The sequence below is a fragment of the Psittacula echo genome (assembly GCF_963264785.1).
Source record: "Psittacula echo genome assembly, chromosome: 5".
Taxonomy (NCBI): domain Eukaryota; kingdom Metazoa; phylum Chordata; class Aves; order Psittaciformes; family Psittacidae; genus Psittacula; species Psittacula echo.
Window position 1 is genome coordinate 71662912 of NC_137739.1, and position 16642 is coordinate 71679553.

General features: G+C 36.3%; 1 protein-coding gene across 2 annotated transcripts in view; it reads right to left on the bottom strand.

Annotated features, from left to right (window-relative positions):
* Positions 1 to 1241: 1241 nt before the first annotated feature.
* The window catches only part of HIF1A (hypoxia inducible factor 1 subunit alpha), a 31131-nt gene continuing 15730 nt past the window's right edge, over positions 1242 to 16642 (bottom strand). Inside the window, exons 5-15 of one of the 2 annotated variants that reach the window (XM_080617525.1) lie at positions 15737 to 15849; positions 14500 to 14702; positions 13003 to 13109; positions 12677 to 12824; positions 11599 to 11819; positions 11141 to 11421; positions 10497 to 10619; positions 9884 to 10278; positions 8937 to 9045; positions 6341 to 6467; positions 1242 to 6175 (exon numbers count right to left, since the gene is read on the bottom strand). In XM_080617525.1, coding sequence (XP_080473651.1) covers positions 6024 to 6175; positions 6341 to 6467; positions 8937 to 9045; positions 9884 to 10278; positions 10497 to 10619; positions 11141 to 11421; positions 11599 to 11819; positions 12677 to 12824; positions 13003 to 13109; positions 14500 to 14702; positions 15737 to 15849 — 1979 coding nt within the window. In that variant the 3' untranslated portion in view covers positions 1242 to 6023. The remainder of the gene's footprint in view (positions 6176 to 6340; positions 6468 to 8936; positions 9046 to 9883; positions 10279 to 10496; positions 10620 to 11140; positions 11422 to 11598; positions 11820 to 12676; positions 12825 to 13002; positions 13110 to 14499; positions 14703 to 15736; positions 15850 to 16642) is intronic. The other variant, XM_080617526.1, reaches the window with a different exon arrangement.

A 16642-nucleotide genomic window follows, 5' to 3' on the forward strand; every position in this document is an offset into this window, starting at 1 on the left:
ATAGTGTCAATTTTTAGGTTAATATTCTACTCTTCTTGATAAATTGTGTGTTTTCATCTAGTGCTCCTTCATTTTCTCATTAATACATTTTAATTCTTAATACATCACCTTCCTAACAAAAAAAAAAAACAACTCAAAAACCCAAGAAAAATCAGATGATATAAGGAGGTGCTGGTTACTGTATCTTCTTTGTATTCTTATTTAACTCCTAAAGGATGAAGTCCTGTTTCCTCTATTAATTCCTAGCTTATAAGTTGCAAGTTAAAAAGCCATTTTATCCTGCATAGGTATAAATACCAGGGTGTTCTCTAAAGGCACATTGCATAAGACAACTTTTTTCTTTTTTTTTAATATCTTGTATGGTTGTATTCTACCCCTTTTCAAATTGAAAGCATTAAAATCAGATTTTCATGTATTCTCATGAAAATAAATCATGGATACATTTTATTAAATAGTATATTCAAACTTCTGTATGTACAAGCCTATTATTAACACCAAGTAACAGGATCGTACTCTACTGTGACAGCACTGGCACTTGCCTTTTGCTTTCAGACTTCCCAACAAAGCACAAATGTTGCCAAAGACTTTTAATGTGTGCAATAAGAAGCACTATTGATTTAACAAGGCAGCAGGAGTCACAAGTTCTCATGAAGTTATTTGCATGTACTGAGAACAAGTGAACTCACCTGGAGACAGCACCTTGGATTCAAAGTAGTTCCTGTTTTGTTCCTAACAGCATTTTTTTTTTATGTGATTACTCAGAGGCCTCTTTAGTTCATGCATGTAGTCTACTTAATTCAGGTGGGATAACCATTGTGTCCAATGTTCTATGATTCTATACCATCCCTGGAAGTGTTCAAAAAAATGTGTAGATGAAGCCCCTAGTGACATGGTTTAGTGGTGATCTTGGCAGTCCTGGGGTAAAGGTTGGACTTGATGAGCTTAAAGGTCTTTTCTAACCTAGGTGATTCTGATTCAGTGTGAATAGGATTCAGCTGTAAAGTCAAGACAGAATTTGTAAATACTTTTGGAAAACAGACCACCTGTGCTTAGTGTTAAAGTTTCTGACTTCATTAGTAAGACCTCAAGCATGCAAGGAGTCTTAGTTATGCTGCATAGTGGGTTTTAGTTCACTTTTTTTGAAGTGGTTTTTGCCATCTGCCATAATCTTTTAGAACAGGGATAAGGGATGAACAGACAGATCACAGATGTCACAAATTAGAAACAAACCCTCTCTTTTATTGAATTTTATACTGTTACACAATCAAAAAGAAATACAGTCACAAGTACATCAAAATGTTTCAAGAGAAATATCAATTGCAATATGTTGTACTTGGCTCCAAAAAAGAATTCCATTAAAATATACCACTTCTTCATGAGAGAATACTGCTATTATTCACAAAGTCTACCACACTGTATAAATCCAGTAGCAAACTCTTTTAATTTTTGGTAACTTGCTCAAGGTAAACAGGGAAGCAGAATGAAAATGACAACTAATTTCTGCAATTTGGATCAAAAATAAAAACATAATCACAGTTCTCCAGAACGGAGCATTCCAGGGAGTCAAGTCCCTGTAATTGCTAATGGTACTTTTAATGAAAGCTGGATACCTAACTCCTGGGAATTACTATGGAAATGGTCTTCTTATAAAGTACTCTTGGCCTGTGAAATGTTTATTTTCATGCTGGCAATTCATCTGAATAATGTGCTTAAGTGCAGTGACCTTTGTGGAAGATCTGTGTTGGGTTCAGTAGCAGCTAATAAGCAGGCTGGGAGCAGATGGTTGACAGTGGCAGGGCACTCACACTTCCCAGCTTCCACTGCTCTGTTCATCAGGGAGAACAGTCCACAGTGGAAGTGGGGAAGAAAGCTTGCCAACAGGTACTGGTCAGACAGCCCACATCTCTGCTTTTCACTGCCACTGGCTAGCTGTTTAATTTAACAGCTTTTTCAAATAATGAAAAAAAAAAAAAAAACAAACCCAAAAAAAACCCCCAAACTATTAAATATACAGTATCTTAACCTGTAATGATCAGACTTTTTTAAGCTGTATTTCAGTGGAAGCAGGGCTAATCAATTCATCTAATATAACCTTTGAAATCTTTTAAATTGTAACCAGTGTTACAGGTAAAGGCCTTAACTTGTTCTTTAATGCAGTAATTACTTAGGAAGAGTTTAACATGTGAACAGAGACACACAGGAAAGGAAACTTAATAGCAATTTCTTTCCATTTCACCTGAAGGTTTTCAAAGATCAGCACAGTCCAAGCCTTTCTCACTACACAGGAGGGAGGTATGTTTGTTAGAAAGGTGTACTTTGGACTCCTTAATGTATTCAGTATATTACACCTGAGATCAAGTTACTGGGCAGCAGACTTCAGTGACTTCTTGGAAGCTGCAGCTGTAGTTAATAACTACTTTCAGGTAAGGGAATGAATGATACCATAAGTACTAGTTTTAAAATTCCTTTCTTTTAACAAAGCCATCAGGGCTTGACTACTACTACAGTGACAATAATCTTCCGGAAGCTGACTTTGTTACAATCTCCTCACTTTATGTGGAAATGATAATTGAGGATGTTTCATATGCAGAATGAAGCACTGTATCCACCTACAGTTCTTTACTGACAAAGAACAAACGCTCTCATGTACTGTCTCGACATTTAAAAAAGATAGCAAGTCAGCAAAGAAATTATTCAAAATCCCTAAGAAAAGATTTAGAAAGTAATGTATTATCATAGAATGGTTTGGGTTGGAAGGGACCTTAAAATGATCTAGTTCCAAACCCCCTGCCATAGGCAGGGACACCCTCCACTGGACCAGGAAGATTGTCCTCCAAAGTAGGTTTAGAATCAGATCATGCATTCTGAGAGTCTAAGAAAAAAATACATAAAAAATTAAAACAAGGCAGCTAGAAGGTGTCCTACTAGATTCTGTGAAATTCCAGATGCATTTAGCAAAGCTCTTATGAGCCCAGAGCAATTACTGTTACTTTTCCATATGTTCTTTAGTGTCTTTGGGACTTTTGGTGGTTGGTTTTCTTTGTAAACAAAACAATGAAGTAAACAGTACAGCTACTGCAGTTCATGCCATTAACTGCTTGTTTCAGTCACTTTTACATGGACAGTAAGAACAAAATGCTATGCCTTATTATGTATAATTGAAAAAATGTGAGAGTTGGGAAGATTCTTAGATGAAACATGGCTCATTTAAATACAGAGCTGCTCTCATTGAGACCAGAGATGATTCCAGCAGGCACATAACCATAAATCATGTAGGTCACATAAGTTTCCTCCTCTCTTTAACATGGATTTTCTTTATGAAAACTTACTGCCCTCTTAAAATACACTGAAGAGGAACTGAGAGATCCAAACAAGTCAGGCTGCTCCAAAACAAGGTCAAGAGAGTAGCAAAAGAACTTCAAGCACGATGGTATGAAGTTTCTCTTGGAAGATGGAAATGGAAAACCCACCAATGCAGCTTAAAGCTTGCTGGGGCAGTAAGAAAAGCAGAACCCACTTGAACCTTTCACACATATCAAGACTCTCCTATCTCACAGAAGCATCACATCAATCCACATTGAGCTGAGCGGAAGGGATGCCCATACCAGCAGGTTCTTTACCCTAAGCCTTTAGCAACTTCACTGGTAAAACCTTTTAATTGCTGATAGAACATCATCTCCAAGACCTTACGCAGCAGGGACACAGTAGCTCTGCTGCTTTCATCCAAAGAACTTTATAAGCTTTGTACACTTAAAGGTTGCATTAAAAATCTGTAGTATTCAGCAGCAGGTGTATATATATATATATATATATATATATATATATTCAAATGTTGCCTGCATGAAGCTTCAACTCTGGCTTAGTGCACCTACATGCTTTCTCCTCTATGTGCAACTTCTACTCAAAACTTAAGTATGCAGCCATCTTCTGCTACTAGTGCCTTATCTTTTACTTTAAGCTGGTAGCTGATAGTCTACATTTAGTTTAATACAGTTGTTTTAGTTTCAAAACTGCTCATTTTCGTGAAACACTGATTTGTAGAAAACAGGTTAAAGCTTATGTACTTTTATATTGATTGCAAGAGTCTAATGAAGGCAAAGTTTCAAAATAAAACCAAAATCATTCTTGTGATGTGATGTCTTACATTGAGATAGTTTTTAAAGTAGATTGAAGAATGCACAATTATCTTGACCATACTTACACATGACAAGGTTCTATCAGTAGTAGTGTGGTTTATGGCAACAAAATGACAAGTCACCTAGTTAAAGTTATGAGTCAAGAGCACAAGAATGCAGAACAAGCTTATCAAGCACCAGCTTAATTTTGTAATCATGCAGTTTTGTGAGAAGAAAAAAAAAAAAAAATAAAAAAATAAAAAAAAAATAAAAATTTATCTTTACCTGATCAGTCCCGTGAATTTTACTTTTTCCTGCTTTCCAGTGTTACCTTGATAAAGCTTCCAGAGACAAGCCTTTAAGCTGTTCACAAGGAAGAATCTTTCCACTCTGCAGTAACACAAATATGCTGTCTCCTCACTTTAAAGTTTGCTAACTGGTGTGATAACAGATTTAAAAGTTAAACATCTTTGGTGAGCGGTAGTACAACACTGTCTAGGAGACTTAAGTACTGAATAGGCTCAAATAATTAACACAGAGATGTTACAATCAAAATAAGGGAGCAGTGATTTCCAATCAACTCTAATTTAAAAAGGAAACACGGATGAACAATAACCACTAACAAAAATATAAATTATCTTATTTCTCTCAGATAACACACTCCCCAAGGGGGCCTGGTCCACATATAGTTTATTGATGTAAGAAAACAATACAGTTAGTGTTAGATCCAACCACAAAGAGCAAAAGAATGAGTGAATGAAGGTTTTGTACAGTACATATAAGGAAATTAAGATGTTTGTGACAACTATGTATTTCTAAATAAAAAGGCTGCTAAATATATTCAAGTTATTGAAATCTACATGAAAACATATGGATGTTAATAGCAACAAGGTGCATAAAACCAAAACATCAAGATATTGAGCAACTCAATGATGTACTAGATAAAACTTTGCTAACAATGCAAGATGTTTTACAATCTGCTTGAAATATCACCTATACCACACAGGGTAAGCTGAACATTTAGATTTAAGATCATACACAATATTAGCATTAACTTCAACAGCTACAGGCAGGGGATATTTTTTTTTTTAAGCTGGCAAAATGACTACTTTAATAACATCAAACTTTCCTAAATTGAGAGTGAATCCAAATAAAATGCTGCTAGCCCTTTCCAGATAAAGCCTTTCCTTTGACTAACCACACTCATTTAAGTCAAAAGCATAAGACAGCATTTAAGAACAATTTATATTACAACATGACTAAAATAATGACATAATCCAGGTTTAAATATGATTTCATAGGCAAACAAAAGAGGATTCTTCTTAAAAACTAGTTTTTATAAATGCAGAATATATTGCATGAGGAACTGCTGGTATTTTTTAAGAAAATATATTGTGCGATTGTGGCTACAATGCACCGCTGCAAAGCATTGTTGTTTCTTATAAAAACTATTAAAATAAAAAACTTATTTGAACATAAAGAGTAAGAGAACACAAGTCTTCCAACTACCTATGAAAAGCAGGGTGGAAGTACTGCCAGTTTTTCCTGTGTTGACATTTTACTACTAAGTTTTGGTGACCAACTCCCCAGCCAAAAAATAAATATTTATATTTTTTTAGATCAGGTGCATATTTCAAAGTTGCTATTGCAAGAGTGTTTTAAATGTAATGGACTTAAAAGTGTATGTACCAAAGAATTATAAAAATGCACTATAGTTTTGAGTTATTGTTACATAAAGAACATATTAAAAAGACTGTCAAAAATAAGTAGAAAGGGGATCAAAACTGAACTAACTGAATTAGTGCAGTACTGTAGCCAGGCTTCTAAAATCAGATATAGAAAATATAAATAGACTGCTTTAGGTGATGATTCACCAGTGTCCAAAAAAGGAACAAGTATTGTGAAAGCTCAGTTAACTTGATCCAGAGCTCTGAGCAGTTCTTCACCCTGTAGCAGGTTTCTGTTGCCTTGTATGGGAGCGTTTACTTCACAATCGTAACTCGTGAGTTGGGGTAGCCCACTTTCATCCATCGACTGCCCTAGAAGTTTACTCGCTATGTCTAAAGAGGGAGGGGAAGGAGAAAAAGTGCACTTTATTCACCACTTTCAACTTTTTCTCCGCAATTCTTCATAAAGGAGGTAAGTTTGGGTATGCTTTTGTCACTCAGTTCTCTTTCACACAACCCCCTCTGCCCCCCTCTAGGTATTTAAAAGGAGAGACTGACCAGTTGATAGTAGAATGATTGTCTTTTGCTCCACTCCATTATGGCCATTTGTTTTGCATCCCTTCACACGTTTCCAAGCAAGTGATGCATTTCCTCCACGGTCACCTGTCTGCTGGAATAAAGACCCCTAGAAAGGAATAAAATAAATCTTCTTTACTGAATACTGTATCTTTGTAGCCCTCCACGTCCCTCTTCCAAACTAACAGTTCCTGTCACTAATTACTAGTGTAGGCATTGTTATAATTTAAAGTGGACTTCATTCAGAACTTGGGGAGAAATACATTTCCAAGTACAGTAGCCTTGAGAATTATTTAAAAGAAAACTGAATCAGATTTCAAAGACCTTGCTTCCCTTACAGAAAACAATTACTAAATCCTGGTTATGATCGGTTACCATGCTTAGGATTAGCATGTTCCTGTACACATACACACCCATTTAATTGCCACTGCTCTTGTGTGAGTAAGCATCAGGTTTTCACTGAAGTCTCTAATGGTTTCCTACACTGTAGTTAATAGCGTAGACAGGAGATTCAGGAACCTTGGTAAGTCGATTCTATCTAAATTTAAGACATAAATTCTGCTTGCACTCCAGTTACTGCCACCAAGCCGTCTGAGCCAAGCAAAGGGAATGCAGTCCTAAGCCATTATACCACAGATACAGCTCCTTAGCATATTGTTTTGACAGCAGTACAGAAGATATGGCGATTAGAAAGCTTTTAAAGGTTCCATATGATTAGTGTAAGTAAGAAGAAGCTGCCAATGAAACAGATAGGATGGAAGGAAAACACACCATCTTAGTATCAAATTTATTAGCAAAAGTAGTGGAATCTGCAAAGTTTTGTCTTGTTAGTAGTACTGACTGCTGCTAAAAGAGGAAAAGGTATTTCAGAACACTGCCATTATCCTGAACACTTAAAATAGCAAAGAACATATGTTTTCAGGTTATAAAGCATCCATGTAACTCAAAAGGACAGTTGTATAATAGAAGCTAAACAACTTTGACTTAGAAGTTGCATTTCATAGTAAGGTTGGTCCACCTGCATGGTTGCTGGGGTTTTTTGTTTGGTTTCTTGTTTGTTTTGGATTTTTTGGTCTTGTTTTTACTGTGAATGCAATACAGCCTTCATATTAAGAAAAATATAGCTCGTATCTTCTTGTATCTGCTTGAAATAATATCACTAAGACCCAGCTACATGGAAAATTCAGCTTCTGACTGTGCAGAAACAGTCGACATTTGCAACACTTATTTCAAACACAGAAAAAAGAAAAATATTTAGTGAAGGATGAAGTCTGAACCTTTAAGCATTAAGCATAAAAGCCTGAACACTATTACAGCAGTTAATGCAGAACTGCTTGTTTTCTGTGTACTTAATGACAACTCAGGCTACTCTGAGTATTTAAGGACAGCTGTAGCACCATCACATGAGAAAAAGGCAATGGAAGGCAATAAAGTATCTTGCAGAGCTGTGAATGTTACAGAGCTACTGGAAGCAAAGAATAACATGCATAAAAGTGCAAAACATTTAGCAAATGAAATCAATAGTATGATTGTTTTAAAGTCTGCTTGCCTCATAGAATTAAAATGGACATACAAAAGTTCTTAGCTCTTCTGGAGGACAAAAAAAATGATAAAACCAGTATACAGTAATTTGTCTCATGCCCAAACCAGAATGCCAATACAGGAATAATTCATAGTTCAAAAGAAAAATCATCCTGCACATGACAGATTATTACCCCTAGGAGATGGATTGCTGGAGAAACAAAGAATCTCAAAGACTACCTTGCAGTAGAGGAACTAAGAATTAACTGTACAAAACTTAAGACAAGTGGGAATTTGCAATGAAGGCAGAAAGAGAGATAATAGTATGTAATGGCAAAGCTCAAGATTTCAAAATACTAAGAGAACTGACAGTAAGAGACAAAGATTACGGAGACAAAATACCCTTGGAGAAAATAACCTAGATAGCCCCAATTAAGTGACACAAACCTAAGAATACCAAGGTTTCTTTTGAATAGCTAGAACAGACAATGATGAGCTACTCACAATCACGCACACTTAACACTACAGAAAGTGTGCATGTAATGGAAGCAGTAGTTATATGTATGTGCTAGGTTATATTAATTCTATTCCTTTATGGTTCAGATGGTCTTGTTATGTGATCAAATAAAAGAACGTAAGACTCAATGAAAAAAAATGAAAGCATAGAAAGAAGCATAAGAACACTTCCTCCAGTATTGACAAATATGAAATCGAGTTTGAATTCAAAGGTGAAATCTGGCAATTTCACATTTAAATGTCATGTCTTACTCTTCTGTGAACATATCTGTTCTTCAGTAGAATACGCACAAATATATTTCCTACCTAATCAAGAAATGTGCTTAGGTTTAGAGGGTACTGTTGAAACAGCTGATAGTAAAAGAGAACTAAAAATCAGAGTACCTGTATATACATGGGAATTTCACTACCAAGCAATTTTCTCTGATCCCAAGATTCCACTGCATACCAAGAACTAAAAATCAGGAGTCTGAACTGGTGCCTCATTTCAAAAATTGCAAGGTTAAAAGTGAATATTTTAAAATGGTAAAACAAAACTCACAATTCCAACTGCCTGAAAAAGTGAACCATCATGTTCCATTTTTCGTTTTCTCTGAGCATTATGCAAAGCTAGCATCTTTGGATTTAGTTCTTCATCCATTGCAGTAGATCTAAGAAAAATTGATTCAGGCTGTTAAGACGTTTCTACTATCCTCAAGCCATTTTTCTTTCGTGGACACACATACAACATTACAGAACTGAATTTATGAACTATACTACTTTTCTTTCATAATCAACTCATTTCAACAATCACTGTGTATGAGCATAGCAAATATTAGCTTTTCATCTTGCTATGAAGCTCAGAATGAATTATAATAAAAATTATAGTCTTTGCAGGAAAAAAAGCGCAAAAGTTCAGCAATTCACTTTCAGCAGAAAGGAGGGAAGGGTGAGTGAGGAAAAGTCTATTCTGAATATTCTATGTACAGAAAAGTGTTCTATAGATCAGAATTCTGATGTTTGACTTCGTAGAGTTTTCTATTGTGAAAAATATCTACTACATATGCCACAGTCCATCATTATGAAATACGGCTAATTTCAAACACAATAAATGCAGCACACAGACTGCAGTCACCTCTTACCTCATAAAGTGGACAAGAAAAGCACCAGAAATAGTGTGTACATAACTACTTGTAAATTGCCTACTGTGCTCTTTTAAAAAGGCTGCACATCAGATACAAGAGCAGAACAAAATTTATATGTAAGAGTCTGTATACAGTAGCTGCCTATTAAATCAGATGTTTATGTAAAAGCTACTGCAAAATTAACTTTAGGGAAACTTACTATAAACCATACTAAACTGGTTTCAAGTGTCTAAATTTAAACGTATTGATTTCTACTTCGAAATAGAATGCCAAAGGCAACATATAACAGTTGGTGGGATTTAAATGTGTAATACATCTAATTTCTTCAACAGATACTAGGGTTTAAGCTTCGCTTTTAAAATACCTTTTATTCAGAGTGACTGTTAGCAAACCGGGTGCTCCAGGACAAGATTTTTCTGTCTGATCTGATGTTCCTTTTCCTGCTCTGATTGGAGATGCAGTTCGACTCCTGTTCCCACTGTAAGGCGATCCCGGGGCACTACTCGTTTCATTGATTATGTGAACAGGAGATGAAGGAACAATTAGCGTCTTCACATCATCCACACGTTCCGTCACTGGTTTTATGTCATCAGCAGTACTTGATGGTGTCTGAGTCTGCTGAAATATGGTAATGGTGGCTGCATTCTGAGAGCCAGAAGAACTGCTTTCCAGTGGAGACAGCTGATCGAAGGATCGCAACTGGAAGTCATCATCCATTGGTATATAAGGAGCCAACATCTCCAGATCTAAATCAGTTTCCTGGAAAAGACAAGAGGTAAAAATTATAAATATGTAAGAACATCTCAGCTGTGACTTCATGGCTTCATTAAGGCTTTTCCCTTTATCAAATCCTTACAATATTTTTTTGCCATTTAACAAAAATGTTACATAGAAGAGGATGTTCCTGAAGACATTCTAAGAGAAGCACAGAGACTAAGTATTAAGATTATACAGAATTTTAAGTTAGTGTACATTACCTGAGTAGAGAATGGATTTTTTGCCTCTGTATCTATTGCAAAGAGTTTCTCCACTAATTCCAGTTTGAATTCATTAGCCATATCATTATCCACATCAAAGCAGTAGTTGTTGGGACTACTGGGCTGTGAAAACATTGTAAGTGCGGTTTTAAGTTTCTGCCATTACATTATTTTGCACTGTATCTACAGGTTCTCTGAAAAATGTTCTAATGTGAAAGCTAATTCCAAACTATACTTACACAAAATTCTAATGGGAAAGGAAAACACATTTATACATTCAAATTTACTCCACTCTGGAAGCACACAATTTTTTGGAACTCAGAAGTGGCCTCTACAGTAATAGGTAACATCTAATTTGCTGTTTAGGGAAGTTGTCTTTGAGCCATTTTTTCTTCTAGACAGAAACAAGAACTTGAGATTGCTCTATCAGGCAGTACTGCAAGCATTTGCAAGACTCACTTTGCTGAAAAGGTAATACTCGGTTTCAAAATTGATCTTTTTCCTCAGATCATGGCATGAGCTTAAGTCACACCATAGAAATAATTTTCAATTCAGGTCCTGGCTACATCCTTAACCTGATTTGCTCCACAAGCCCCAGCAGCACTTAAATTTTAATGACAGTGTATCCAAATTACATAACTAACCTCAGGTGAACTTTGGCTGGTACTTGCATCAGAAGGGCTGGTTGGTTGCTCTTGCACCTGAGGCATGGTAAAAGAAAGTTCGAGTGGCTCTGTGTTTGGCTCCAGCTTTGATACAACTTCTCTATTTAGTGCAGGATCAGCATTGCTACGAAGTGGCTTTGTAGTTTCAGAAGCAGGTAGTGGGGACATTGCCATATTTATATTCTGCAATTTCTCACTGGATGAGGGGAGCATTACATCGTTATACAAAGGAACTTCATCACATTGTTGTTCATCAGACTCTATAAAAATTAAAAGAAACCATCAGCCTAAGTAACAATACTGTGCATGTCTACGGACCTCATTAAATTCAAACAGCAGCTGACATACCACTAGGCAAGTGATACTGGGAGGTTATTTTTACTGTAAAATACTAACTTCACTAATTTGCATGCTCTCCAACTTAAACGCACACCCACCATTACTGCTGAAATCTAGAGAGATAATTGTGTCTCCAGCAGCTGGGGCCAGCACAGTTAAAGCATCTGGTTCCTGCTTCAGTTTTTCAAATAGGCTGTTGGTATCTTCCAAGTCATCTTTGCTGAATATTTTGGTCATTTTCATATCAGGAGAATCCACTGGTTTCAGCATACACTCAGTTTGTCCAAGGGAAAAAATCAAGTCCTTCTGAACAATTCCACTGTCAGACAGAGAGGAAGAAAACTCTTAAAAGAACAGCTAAAAGGAACAAATTCAGAGTTAACAGTTTTGTAAGTTGGAAATAAAAATTTAAAAAATAATAATAAAAAAATACTGCCCACACCACAAAATCACCAGGATAGGAGCTTTAAGAAGTCTTTTTTCTTACTCATTCTTTCCCCAAATGTAACAAATAAAGCAAGTACTAATTGTGGTGCCATCAAGAAAAAGTCACAAAAATAAACGTGCTTTTCTGAAAGCATTCAGAAAGTAAGAAAAAAAAATGTTACTTTTAAATGAATGTGTAATACGTTGATAGATAGATACTGGTATATTCACTGAAGTTTCAAAAAACTAATTTAGAACTATTGTACAGTTGCAGAAAAAGTCAACAAGTCTGCTTTCAGTCGAAGCTTTCAATTATAAAAGAAATTCTATGGAAAAAAATAGGATTAAAAAAAAAGACACCATTACTGCTGCTCTGAGTCCACGACTAAAAGTTATTAGTGAAATGAACTGCTCCAGACTGCAAAATTAGGGTGCTGTCTAGAACACACACCAACTCTCTCACTTCCATTGCAATAGAACGTAGAGCTAGCCTCTGCTGTATGTTTGCCTACAGAGATCTTCCTGCTGACACTACAAGATCAAAAAAGTGTTTTGTTTTCAAATACAATTCCTAATCTTAGGACTGGCAGTATTCTAAGCAAAGTTTCATTAGTAGGAAATAGTCATACCATAACACATTCAACAGGAGACCACATTCTTAAAAAGTGAGAAAGGATGCAGTGCCATCAGAATCTGACTTTGTCTTCAGCAAAGATAATGACAAAGAACAGCAATGCACACTCAACTTACCTCAACACATAGTTTACACAAACTATGCACTGTGGCTGAGAATTCTTAGTGTTGTATATAACAGTTGCTTGAGTTTCAACCCAGACATAGCCACCTTGTTTAGCAAGCATTCTGTACTGTCCTGTTGTCACCTGCCCTTTGGTGAACACTGAAAGCAGAAAGGACACCAACTTTAATTACAGGCAGAAAAAAAAACTGTTTTAAGGTAATTTCACTGCAGTTCCATATCTGCAATTAAAAGAAAGCCCTCATTCTTCTGTTGCTTTACCCCGGTGCTGTAGCTCATCTCTTGTAGCTGGAGGGCTTTAAATGTGTCTTTTACTTACTGTCATGGTGTGTTTTGGTCAGATGATCAGAATCCAGCGCATGATAGTACTCATAGATTGAGCGACCCAGGAGTTCCTCTGGCTCATATCCCATCAACTCTGTTATTCTTTAAAACGAGGGGAAAAAAAATTGCTAAGTAAAAGCAGACATTGACTAGCACAAACATTAAAGAATTTGAATGCTTGCACATCTAGAAAAATCCCAGTACATACACATTAGCAGCAATTTTGGTTTATTGGGAGTTTTCATTTTTAAATAAATTGCCTTTTTTTTACACTTTTTTAAATGGAAGTTTCAGCAGGCACAGGATTTTACTTCTCACTGAATATTTATAAATCACTTTCTGTGGACAGGATTAAGTAAATCCCTGCTTTGTAGCCTTCCCCCTTCCTCCTTCCTCCTTAAAAGTAGACTAGCTACTTATGGACTATAATATCCAGCTTAAGCAAATATGAGTATTTGCTAAAATAATATAACCATGCATCAACTATTGTAAACCTTCAACTAAAAAATTAGCAATCAGATTTATTCTTCTTCCCACTCAACCACTGCCAGCTTCTAAAGAAAACAGTATTTTCTTCAGCCTCTAGAGGGCCCTGCTAAACAAGGGAACACATTTATTTTGCCCTATTCTACATGGCAAATGTGACCAAATAAGTACTTTTCATATGACACCATCAACCCTAGAACAGTAGTTACTGCAGAGGACAGAAAATAACTTGCACTGACATCTCTTTGCATGTAACTGCAGCAACTAATTATAAGTTCGCTTTTGTTATAAAAAAAGCGAGGCAGTAGCAAATAATACCCAATTAAAACCACAAAACCCCCCAGCCTCAAACAAGAAAAAAAACCTCAGGCCAATGATTTCTTTCACTTCTGTTTTTAAAATTTGTCAAGCTAAGTTTCCAGAGAATAGTAAGAGCAGTCTTGTGTATTTGACTACACCCATGATTTGTACCCGAACACAGACATCTCATTTTCAACAGCAAATGTATTGCATCAAAAGTACAGCTGAACTTTTGGGGGTTTTTTGGACTGGAGAAAGCAGACACTGCTCTCCTGAGGAAGGGAAGTGGTAACAATAACATGCAACTGACAAGTATTACATACACACTCTTTTCAGTCACTGAAATGCACCACCATCTTTGACAAACCTAAAATCCTTCCCTTTTTTTCAGTGTCCAGGAGAATCTTATGATTTCAGTTTAATTACTGCTGCTACACTAAAGACCAGTTTGAACAGGCAGTTAACTGCAGGCAAAAGATTTATTCCAAAATAATAACCTGCACTCTCCCTAGATTTAAAAATATGGCTTTTAAATAAGACATCCTTATCAGTTAGTAAAAGCTGAAGTATCCCACCAATGACTCTGCTGCGCAGATGAATCAAGTTGCAAGACTATGTAAATGTATAAGGCCAATATTAACCAACATGTACCAACCCTGCAAATGCTTCAAATTAATTCTTTTTTAAAGTACAAAATATATATTACCTTTCATCACAATATGAAAATTTCATATCAAGACTGTGACGACTGAGGAACGTTTTACTGTCCAAGGGGACCTCAATGTTCGATGGATGAGGAATAGGTTCGCAGATCAACACCAGACATGTCATGGGAGGCTTTTTGTAGCCACAGTGAGTTTGATTACCACATGTGTCATATACACGTATGTGTCCAGTGCAGTGGAGTACCTATGAGAAAGTTCTATTTTAAAAAGAGACTAGGTTCTTGTCTGTCAGACAACACAATCCATTAACACACCCAGAGCAAAGTCCTTCCCCTCCCTACCCCTCAATGTGATAGCAACAACAGAAGGGCAGCAGTGCTTTCAGATGGATGGCTACAAGAAAGCAGTTTTCCTCCTCATGCTATGCAGAAAGCAATGAGCACACAGGCTGCCAACAACTTCCTCTTGGGAACTGGCTGAAGCCACACTTGATATTTCAGTGTTTCTGTGAACTGTTCTGTGTAAGTTACATTAATGATGACACTGATAAGCAATTGCCTTACAAAGGGTATCTTACTATTTAAATTGGAAAGTTATATTAACAGTAGTGACTTCCATTTTAAATCTTCTGCAGAAGTAATCAAATACATTCTCCAAGACACAATAAGTTTCACATTTTGTGGAGGTTTTTTTTAACCATTCTGAAGCAGAAATTAATCCAGAATAATGAAATTTAGGTTATAAAAGAGAATTGTGAGCCATGATACCACTCAATACAATAAAAGGTTACTTTTTGTCCAGAGGATAAAATGTATTCACTGGAGAAAGTTATCAGGCTGGGCTTTTTTTGTTCCAACCATTACAAAAGGGATAGCCAGCAGCTTCAGAAAGAATTATATTGAAGTCCTTCAGAGAGACTTCAACTGTCACGTTTACAGTGTCAAATCAAAAGAAATCGGGTATCAGCATAAGTGGTGTCAAATATTTTTTTCTCAGAGAAGGCTTTATGCAAGCATATTTAGTAATCATAATTTCTAGTAAGCAAAATACTTTAAATTTAAAATGGAGAATTCATGAAAAGTTTTAAAAAACTAATTTTAAAATACTGTTTCAGTTACCCCCACGATGTAGTCAGCATTAAAATTCAGCATATTGAAGCACAATCATTAGATAGTGAAACTCCATCTCATTACATGAAGTCAAGATGTTGAAATACAATGTTATGACATGTGAACACGAAGCTGACAAACTACGTAAGTATTCTTTTGCATTAGTTACCTTCCATGTAGCAGACTTGATATTTACTGTTCTTCCCCTGCTAGTCAGTGTACACTTCATTCTGAGAAAAAAGCTGCGCTCGGTATTTTGCTCTTTGCCCTTTTTCACAGGACCTAGAAAAGCAAACAGTAAACCAATTCTTAAGCTCTTGGATCATCTTTGGAAGGCATAATTCCCCAACCTTCCCCCCCCCCATAGACTTCTGAGACTAGGAGAAGACCCAAAAGATAAGTTAAAAAGATTGGTAAACCTAGAAGTGCTTTTGATAACAACACTTTTCAGAACAAGTTTTACTGTGAGCCAACTCCACATTCCCAGGAAAAAGAAGTGAGGAGAATGAGAGACCAACTGAAAAATTAATATCCTTTAAAATTGTGAGAGGACAAGAAAAGCATGTGCGGAATAAGAAGTACTATTGAGTTGGTTTCCACTGAAATGCATCAGTAACTCACTGAAGGGAGGTTTTGACCTGTAGCTTTTCAGGACTGCAGTGTTTTAAGTTTTTCAATTCAGAGTTTACAACTCTGCTGTTTACATGCATTCAAATATTTACACTCTTAGAGTAAACAGTACCAAGTTTTTAAACACATTATTAGCATTCTTGGAGGAGAAAACAGTCAAGAAATCCTAACACATTAATATTAGTCACACTATTTTTTTAGTCTTTCTGCCATCAAGCTTTAATTTTTTGTCTTTACAGAGGGAGAACCTTTCAGAGTCTATTACTAGCTAGGCTATTCTGGGCAAAGAAAATGCAAACTGATCCTAACAGGAGGGCAGCTCACTGTGCATGGAAGAAGGAAATAAAGCACCTAGGATAAGGAGCAGTGGAAGAGCAAGTTTGCTGAGGCATGCTAAGGGGTGAGGACCAAGTCATGGCAGAGGGTGGAGGTTCAGAACATGCGA